This window comes from Genypterus blacodes, unplaced genomic scaffold (genome assembly GCF_046128005.1).
Source record: "Genypterus blacodes isolate CSIRO-AG114 ecotype Tasmania unplaced genomic scaffold, CSIRO-AGI_Gbla_v1 ptg000239l_1, whole genome shotgun sequence".
Lineage (NCBI taxonomy): Eukaryota > Metazoa > Chordata > Actinopteri > Ophidiiformes > Ophidiidae > Genypterus > Genypterus blacodes.
In genome coordinates, this window is record NW_027467037.1 from 260,774 (window position 1) to 270,000 (window position 9,227).

A 9,227-nucleotide genomic window follows, 5' to 3' on the forward strand; every position below is an offset into this window, starting at 1 on the left:
TAAACACTTTCAATCAAACTGCTCTGCCGTTGTGATTTTTGCTCAGTGATTTCAGCAAACAAACACTTTTTTGGCCGTTTCCTCCTTTATCAACCCCTTTTTTCTGATTGGCTAAGAGGGTTGAGAGCCTGAACAACTATTGGATGGTGTGTGTGTGTGTTTGTGTGTGTGTGTGAGTGTGAGGGAGGGAGGGGGGTTGGGTCAAACTCACAAGCAGCGTGTGGGGGAGAGAGAGAGAGAGAAAGAGAGGGAGAGAGGGCAAAAAAAGAAGAGGAAAAGAGAAAAGCAGGGTTGTTTTTACTGCTGGATGATAGAGGAAGTCTGAGTTCATAATTACAGACGACCTTCAACGGATTCTTTGTTTTGCCAGCATAGCAAACAAAGCTAAACAAAGCAGCAGAGGGACGAGAGAGGGGGAAGAAAAAGAGATGGTGCAATCACTCGATCTGGGGGTCTCTCAGCAGAAAGGAGTCACCATGCCCAGAGCCAGACGCTGGCTGCGGAACGAGCTCCTCCGGGTGGGACTGGCTGAGACCCTCTGCACCTACATCATGATGGTAAGAGACATTTAAGGACAAAAATCTATTTGAGGAGTTTCATCTGTCCCCGCCTGACCTCTCTTTCCCCACACGCTGACCTGTAAAGCCCCATGTGCCTTTAACTCTGAATGTCACGCTTTTGACACTCACACACTCACTCACTCTCCTAACTGTGTGTCACTCTGTGGTCACATGGTAGGCCGGGTCACGGGTGGGATTGGTGGGCTCCGGTGGGTGAACCAGGAAATGTGGAGCTGCCAGAGGGATGGTCAGGCAGCGGGCCACATGGAGAGAGTCACACGTTATCCATCGCTTACAACAAACCCTATACTTAGAACACACACACTCAGAGAGAGAGAGAGAGAGAGAGAGAGAGAGAAGACAGACTTAAAATGACATCTGACACAAAGACAAGCTGCCACAGTAGCTTGTAATCACATGGAGCATTGTGTGTGTGTGTGTGTGTAGTGGTGGAGCCGAGCTGATGACTGAATGCTGAACTAACACACAGATGTCTTTAACAGGAACAACGCATTTCCTGTTTCCTGACGGCTCCAGTTTCTCTGTGTCAGCTGCTTTCACTGAACTGTCAAACTTACCAAACAGAACTTTGGCTCAGCTTCTCAGACTCTTGGAGACAGTTTGAACTTTTTTACAAAACAAACAAAAAAAACCCACACACACTGACTCTTTGCCTGAACTTTGTCAGTGTGATAAAGTTATCAGCCACACAGCCAAAGTTCAACCTATAACTCCAAGTAAACAGAGTTTGGAGATTGGGCAGATTTTTCATGACTGACTTTACTGGAATATGTCATTAACTAGTTCAGCCCTGGAGATTAACTTCTTATGTGTTCCTTCAGACTGAAAACAAAACGGTGACCTCGCTTCACCTCAGATGTGAGGTTACAAAAAGTTTCCTCAGCCTGGTTCAGAGCAGAGCAGACCTGCAGCTCTGTTTTTACCGCTCTATTTGTGAGTGAGGGGAGCTTGATGCTCTGCTAAAAGCTTAACAGAGTTCCCTCAAACTGGTCCCTGACGTTCTCTAGGTGAGGACAGTAACAACAGCCCTTCAAACAGTGACAGCATCACCCATCACTCTCTCCACCCCTAGGTCTACTCAGGCTGACTTTAACTTTGTAGAAAGTTTCACCCTATAGTTTTCCTCTCCTGGGTCATGACCTTTGACCTCTTCTGAGCCTGACCCGTCTTTTTCTGTGTCCAGGCGTTTGGTCTTGGATCGGTGGCCCAGGTGGTGACAGGACAGGGAGTGTTCGGAGAGTACCTCAGCATCAACCTGGGCTTTGGTCTGGGCGTCACCATGGGGATTCACGTCGGGGGGAAGGTCTCAGGTACGAATCCCTCCGATCCCTCAGGAACACTGAAGGTCTCACGGTCCCTTGGCTCCTCACACACACTCTTGTTTCTTCTATCAGGAGCTCACATGAACGCAGCAGTGTCCTTCACCATGTGTGTGTTCGGTCGCCTGGCGTGGAAGATGTTCCCTCTCTATGTCCTCGCTCAGTTCCTCGGGTCGTTTCTGGCAGCAGGCACGATCTATGCCGTCTACTACGGTGAGCACACGGGCCATGTTCCAACATGAAGCACGAGTACCTTTGCTTGAAGTTGATTGATGATTTTGGGGGGAAATGAGGTCTGAACTGATTCACTGACTTTGTTTTCTGTAACTTGGAGCATTTTGTAGATATTTGGCGCCAATTATCTCCAGAAGGCCTCAAAAATATAAAAACCCAATGTTAGTGATCTCATTCGGACAAGAATTTCTCGGAAATCAGGACATTCTGTAATTAGCACTTAACTGAGAACACATTTCCCCTCCTTGTCCTGTTTCTTTGCCGTCACACATCTGTTGTTGATGCTTGCAGATGCCATACAAGTTTATTCTGGAGGAAATCTGACTGTGATTGGTTTGAAGGCCACAGCTGGGATCTTTGCCACGTATCCTGCACCGTACCTCTCTATACTGGCCGGCTTCATTGACCAGGTGCCATGAAACTGGATTATAGCAGCAACAAATCTCTATCACCTGACAAACAAACTGCAGCAGCTCTTCCCTTATTAATATTATTATCTTCACGTATGTTTGTGTGTGTGTGTGTGTGTGTAGGTGTTCGGCACAGCCATGCTGCTGTTGGGCCTGATGGCTCTGTCCGACCAGAAGAACAAACCGGCGGCTGCAGGCTGCGAGCCGCTGGCCGTGGGTCTCCTGGTGCTTCTCATCGGCGTCTCTCTGGGCAGCAACAGCGGCTACGCCATCAACCCCACCAGAGACATCGCACCCAGGGTCTTCACCGCCATCGCTGGCTGGGGAACCGACGTCTTCAGGTACGGAGGAACTGTTTAAGGGGAGAGGTGGCGGTTACTGTCCTTACTCAGAGGCATGCCAGCTGCTTCCCTGTCCATCTGTTCACAGTTCCGTCTGTCTGTGCAGGGCCGGAAACAGCTGGTGGTGGGTGCCCATAGTTGCCCCCCTCATCGGAGGCGTGGTGGGTGCAGGGCTGTACAAGATCCTGGTGGAGCTGCACCACCCTGCACCCCAAGACCAGGGCGGGGCAGAGAGGGAGGAGCCAGAGGAGGAGTTTTCCCCTCTGGAGAAACGGGAGAGGAACTGTGCCAACGAGTTTGTGTGACAGCACAGCCGCGTTCACACGGCGAATGAGACGAGGACATTCCACCATAACAACACCAAAAGACACCAAAGACAAAATGCTGACGTCTCAGGTCTCACACTGCCTGCGTCTGCAGCGTGGAGAAGCACAGCAGAGAACCCACAAGCCATCACACTCGGTGCCGCTCACGTTAGCGCAGGGGGGGACGCTTGGTTGTGCTGCTCAGGCGGCCGGCGTTGAGGTGACGCAGACAGACGCAGGCAGTGTGAAACAAACGCAAGAGACGAAACCTGAGAACAAACACAAGCTCATGTTTACATACTGTAGATACACAAGGACACAAGTCCACCCCAACCTCTGCGTCTGTTTAATCAGAGAGCCATGAAGCTGATTACGATCTGAAACACATGAACAAGTCAGAGATCATTCACAGTGCCTACACATCAAATTTAAATAAACACTTAAGTGCATCTTTAATGTGCAAACAGAAGGAAACGTTCATCACAGCCTGGAGCCAAAGGGCTAACAGGATAACATGCATCCCCACATGTTGTGTGTGTGATCCCCAACACTGAAACCAAGCCTACACAACAAAAGTCTTCTTCTTCTTCTGCCAGGATGTAAACAGAACAAACCTCCTGTCACATTCATTAGGGAATCAACAAGGGAAGGTTCAGAGCAGATGTCATGATGCAACAGATCCTAAAGCCTGGGCGTGTCAGCAGGTTATAGTTTGTGACGTTTACGCTGCACTAAGAGGAGAAACACAAACGCAGCCGGCAGGTTTCTGATCTGCACTTTACAGAAACGCTCTCTGCCTCAAACATGCCAACCAAAGTGTTTTTCACCCCTTAATCTTTATTGCTGTTGGGTGTAAGCTCCCACTCCCCCGACTCACATTTGGTCTTATACAGACTTGGAACCTTTTCACCGCTTTGCCCCGCTGTGCCTCCCGGTGCTGCTGGGGTTCTTGGCCGAGCCGCACTGGACGGCCTGCTTCTTCTTGGGCATGGGTGCTTTGGTTTTGCCCCTGAAGGCCTTGGTGGGGTCCAGCTTGTTGACGTAGGAGTCTCCAGCAGGATCCACGGCGCTCAGCTCGGTGCTGAAGATCAGAGGCTGGTACAGCGACGCCCACTGCTGCGGAGGGAAGCAGACACGAGACCACAGAGGAGGGTCCATAAAACTAAGTTACTGTGAACCTCTAATCCTGATCTAAACACACATACAGCTACATATCAAGTTGTTAGAGATGCAGTAAGAGGAAAATGAAAGCAGAGTTTGTGCCGTGTGAGTGGTTTTTGTACACTTTGATCTTTGTGTCTCTGTATTGAGGCGTGACAGCCAGGATTGTAATATAATGTACAGAGGACAAAATAAACTAAATGTGCTTTAATACGTCTGCAATGAGAATCTGTGTGGTTTCTGATGTGACATAGTATCTTTAGAGAAGCTGTTCAGGACTTGAACTTGTTTCCTTTGTGCATGTAACACAGTGATTGTTGCTGTAACAGGTGGGCGGAGCCTCTGTCTGTGGCTACCTTGGCCTGTGGGCTGGGCCCGTACGGCGTGAAGGCGTACTGCCACTCGGGCAGGCCCAGGTGTGTGATCATCAGGCGGTAGTAGGAGGTGAAGGTGGCCGTGAGAAAATGCCAACACAGCGAGCGGTCCAGGAACCACATCTCACTGTTTTGAGCCACCACACCTGGAAAACACAAAGAGTCACACATTTATAAAAGGTAATTTATGTCCTAATATGGCGACTAGATCACACTTGATAACGGTTAAGACCTGGGGTGCAGTTCTTGTAGACGAGGCACACTTTGCCATTCCCGCTGCAGGAATCCAGCTCAAAGATCCGGCTCCTGGGATCAAAGTGTGGAGCAGCAGGAGCACAGCCGGACTCTGAGGGATTCAGAGCATTAATGACACCGGCCTGCTTTCTGGACACAAACTGACTGAATGGAACTGGAATTCTTGAGGGTCATGTCAGGATCTTACCCCCCTCTGTGCCGCTCTCCTCCCAGTCCAGGTCGGCCAGCGTGGGAGCGTTGGGGAGAGAGAACGGGGACACGGGCTGGAGCAGAGGACACAGCCGAGACACACTGTTCACCATCATGCAGCCTATGGGCACACGCTCGTCTGAAAGCCACACACACACACACACACACACACACACACACACACAAACAGAGTTTATGAATTCATACATGTAAACAATGAAGATATGACTGATATTATTGAACACAGAACAGGAAGTGAACCTACTGTCCAGTTTGACGCTCCAGCTGAGTGTGAATCCGTCTGTGGTGAGGTAGAAATCTCGCAGGTCCTCTGGCAGGATGCAGGTATTTTTCTGAGGAGGGAAAACTGTGATTTGACACTTCACCAGCGCCTGAGGTCAGAGGTCATAGGTCATAGGTCATTCCTCACCTGTTCCCATGACAGCAGGCACCTCTTCTCGGCGGGGTCCCTCTCTGCGAAACGCACGTCCACCACACCGGGCATGTTCTCTGACACCACAACAAATCATCGTTACATTAAAAAGCAGATTTCCATACAAACATTGACGTAATTGTTCAGCGTCTTTTGTTGACATTGCGGTTGCTGGGTTGACAACAATGCAATGCGTTGCTAGCTTAACCTTAACATCGGAATGCTCGTTCCTCAGCGAGCACAAAGACAACACACACACACACACACGCACCGAGTATCCGAGTAATGCCGAGCGTCAGTCTTTCGGCGACGCCTTTAAACGTCATGTTGTCTTTGCTCTCTTCCATTCTCAGAAGATGGAGATGACAAGTTCGCCGGGTAGAGCGCGAGCGCAATGCAGCATCATCCTCCTCCTCTGCTCAGGCGTCCACCCGCTACCGGTTGGCAACCGCACCGCGCAGACGCAAAACCGACGCATATCTTGACCAATAGAAATCCAGCTTTCCTCGTTCTCTGACCAATCGCTGTTTGCGTTGTAAAAAAGGGGTGGGAATGCTATATCCTGGCAACGCTTGGCTCCGTGGGAGAGGTGGCGGTTGTTTCAATATGGCGACAGCCGCCCCAAAAAGTGGAACTCCGGGGATATATTGGATGAATGGAGGTTTGTTTTCGTCTAATTTTAACTTTACGCTTCACATTTGGCCCAACGTTGCTGACGACAGGTTAATTGCGTCGATACAGTAGAGTTTGTACCGCTGCTGTCACTTTTATGTCGATGCCGGGAAGTTGTTATCGGTGAAAAATAGCAGAAACAGCTACCGACTGCTAACGACTTAACCCTTAATGTTCGTGTTACTATATTCAGTTAACAACATACTTAACTAACTTAAGTTACCAAATGCTGCCGTCTGCAAAGCAACTCCAATGCTCAAACATTTACAGTGGATAGTTTCAATTTTTGCTTCGCCGTTTTCGGCAATTACTCAACAGTTTCCTCAAACCCAGGACGCCGGTGTGTTTATGTCCTGGTAAAGCGAAGTTATCATGACATTTAAATGTACTCTGAGTTTCTGTATATTCTTCGTGGTAAGTGTAAGTAGCAGTAAGTAGTTCTGTAATGAAGTATAGTAGTTACAGCGTATTTACTCAGCTGTGTGGTGACAGTAACAGTACCAACATGTATCTACAGCCAGTAACTCTGTTTGATAGATCATAACAGTGACAGCAGTTTACAGTGGTATGTAAATAAACTTTGCATAGAACATATGTGCACCTTTTTGGTCACTCTGGCACAGTTTTCAAAGGGAGAAGTGCTGTCTCGTAGTAGTTTCACAAAACTCAAACTAGGCTTGTAATTGACAATGTTTAACTCGAGGTTTGTTTGTCCTTTTCTGAAACCCTCCCAGTGTCAGATGAAGAACACTCCTTGGTGTTTGTCCCTGGTGAGTGAGTGAGTGAGTGTCATCATTCTCTCCACTGCTTTATTTACACGTCCTGTATTTGACTCTGTCTCTCCTCCATGTTCCACCTTAGGAGTTGACAGGGAGGTGAGGCGTCGGACCCCGTTCAGAAGCGGCACCAAGACCAAGATGCGGGCCAAGCGTGGTTCTGACACCAAGGCTGAGGCTCCACTGAGGAAAGGTGGCAAGACACAGGGAGGAGGATCGTTCCATTCCGCTGCGACGGGAATGGAACACATCCCGTCCCCAACCTCTGATACCTTTGGTCCTTTATCACAGGTAAGCCAACAGCAGAGTTCTCCTTCTTCCATACATGTTTCTTAACTTTAGAGAACAGGAAGGGGTGAATTGTTTGAGGCTAATAACATCTTCTATTCAGCTCTGTTATTAGGCGCTGATATGTGCTAGCTGTTCTTTGCACAGGTAATCATCGAGACCAGCAGAGCGAAGAGCAATGTCTGCCTGAAAGACCTCTGTCCGGAAGATAAGCGCCGCATCGCAAACCTTGTCCAGGAACTAGCCAGGTACAACCGTCGGTGCATGACTCTGAGCTCTGTTACTTTGCATGCGATATACCTGATTAAATGTGATGATGGTGGACACAAGCAGTCTTCTCAGACTTATTTCCTGCTCTGCAGAGTGAACGAGGAGAAAGACGAGTCAGTGCAGCGCCTGAGAGATGAACAGGGATGTTTCGAACGCAAGATCCTGCAGCTGGAGCAACAGAACCTGGTCATAGCACACGAGAGAGAGAGTATCCTTTACAAAGACGCTGCAGAAACACAAACACACAACTGTAATATGCTCTGTCGAAGATGCCACTCTCTCAGCTACCTCACATTAATGGATTCAATTCAGCACTGGTGTGAGACGGCACCAAGAAGTTATTGCAGGATAGTCATACATGACAGACATAGATTTTAAAGTTTAAATTATCACAGGAAAACACTTTCTGAGGCAACTTATAAACATATTTGTATGTAACTAAACTTGTAACTCTTTTAACGATACCAAATGATTCATGGGTGGATTCGTGGTAGTTGTAATGGCTGCAGTTTCATAGTTTGGCCTCCAGGGGGCAGTGTTGTCTAAGGTAACATCTACAGCCTGTTGGTCAGCTCCTTCACTTTGCTACCAAAGGGCTCACACGCTGTTCAGAGCAGCTTCATCTCTGCTGTGTGCCGCCGCCGCCGCCTCCTCCATTCGTCTGTTTCTGACTCTGTTCTCTCCAAATGAGATCAGAGTCGCAGATTGTCAGTTGTCGAGGGCGACGTTTGTGCTCCGTGCCGGTCGCTGCACCTCGCAGCTCCGCCGCTGCCTCCTTAACAATTCCACTCCAGTCAAAGCAGCGCCTGGCCTGCAGTCAATTTAGGTTAAAAACACTGGGAAATATGAAGAGTAATTGACCGAGTTGCTAAATTGCACGATTGGCAGCGGCGCCGGGGAAAATTAGGAAAGCACAACTCAATTAAAGGCACTTTGGCTCGGAGACTTGGCATTTGCGCCAAACTTTTAAACTCCATTAAAAAGGCATTTGAGAGGCAGGGGGGGGTGGAAAAAGCCCGGTTTGTATCGGGGCACCTCAGGGGGTGGTGTGTTACACAGTGTGTTACAGTGCCAGAGTGCAGGAGACACACAGGCTTTGCTCAGGCAGAAGGTGGCGGCGCTCCTTTGAAAGGTTAAGGAGACACCAAAGGCAAACACGTCGAATCAGCCTTGTCAAGTCTAATTCCATTACGCCCGGCCTCACCTTATCTAACCGCCATTCACGGTTGTCAGGGGGTAGAGAGAAGGCGGGGGGCGACGCCTCATCCCCCCCAGCCGCCCTAAAGATGAGAGGGAAAGCATCCCTGATATTGGGGGGGGGGGGGGGGGTGGGGGGGGGAGTCGAGTCGAGCTGACATTTTTAACTGAATGCCACAAAGGATTAAATGTGGCGTTTCGGAGAGGAAGGGCGCCTTTTGTACTTAAGGGCGGGATTGCTCGGGCTGCAGATAAAGGTGGCATAACTAACACGCCGCGTCGTTCCGCTCGCCTTGTCCAGAGCGAGTCGCAGCAGGGGGCTACAGGCTACGCCGGATATTGGGTGAAGCAATCTGAGGGAACCATGAGGCCTCAAAGGGGGGTTGGAGGTTACAGGACTGTTGTGGTTTTCATGTTGGGAG

General features: G+C 49.3%; 3 protein-coding genes across 3 annotated transcripts in view; 2 read left to right on the forward strand and 1 right to left on the reverse strand.

Moving 5' to 3' along the window:
- The first annotated feature begins 202 nt into the window (after positions 1 to 202).
- Positions 203 to 4,568, forward strand: aqp7 (aquaporin 7). The gene is made up of 6 exons (XM_076171003.1): positions 203 to 557; positions 1,765 to 1,891; positions 1,976 to 2,113; positions 2,426 to 2,544; positions 2,668 to 2,885; positions 2,992 to 4,568. Exons 1-6 carry the CDS (start codon positions 429 to 431, stop codon positions 3,188 to 3,190), a joined length of 930 nt encoding a protein of 309 aa, XP_076027118.1. The 5' UTR covers positions 203 to 428; the 3' UTR covers positions 3,191 to 4,568.
- tpgs2 (tubulin polyglutamylase complex subunit 2) lies at positions 4,083 to 6,036 on the reverse strand. The gene is made up of 7 exons (XM_076171004.1): positions 5,874 to 6,036; positions 5,600 to 5,679; positions 5,435 to 5,522; positions 5,168 to 5,308; positions 4,958 to 5,071; positions 4,708 to 4,871; positions 4,083 to 4,306 (listed from the first exon to the last, which is right to left on the reverse strand). The coding sequence occupies exons 1-7, from the start codon at positions 5,947 to 5,949 to the stop codon at positions 4,097 to 4,099; spliced, it is 873 nt and encodes a 290-aa protein (XP_076027119.1). The 5' UTR covers positions 5,950 to 6,036; the 3' UTR covers positions 4,083 to 4,096.
- A 141-nt stretch (positions 6,037 to 6,177) lies between these two features.
- kiaa1328 (KIAA1328 ortholog) overlaps positions 6,178 to 9,227 on the forward strand; it is a 15,089-nt gene continuing 12,039 nt past the window's right edge. Inside the window, exons 1-5 of the mRNA XM_076170999.1 lie at positions 6,178 to 6,263; positions 7,009 to 7,044; positions 7,136 to 7,341; positions 7,486 to 7,586; positions 7,701 to 7,816. Coding sequence (XP_076027114.1) covers positions 6,209 to 6,263; positions 7,009 to 7,044; positions 7,136 to 7,341; positions 7,486 to 7,586; positions 7,701 to 7,816 — 514 coding nt within the window. The 5' untranslated portion in view covers positions 6,178 to 6,208. The remainder of the gene's footprint in view (positions 6,264 to 7,008; positions 7,045 to 7,135; positions 7,342 to 7,485; positions 7,587 to 7,700; positions 7,817 to 9,227) is intronic.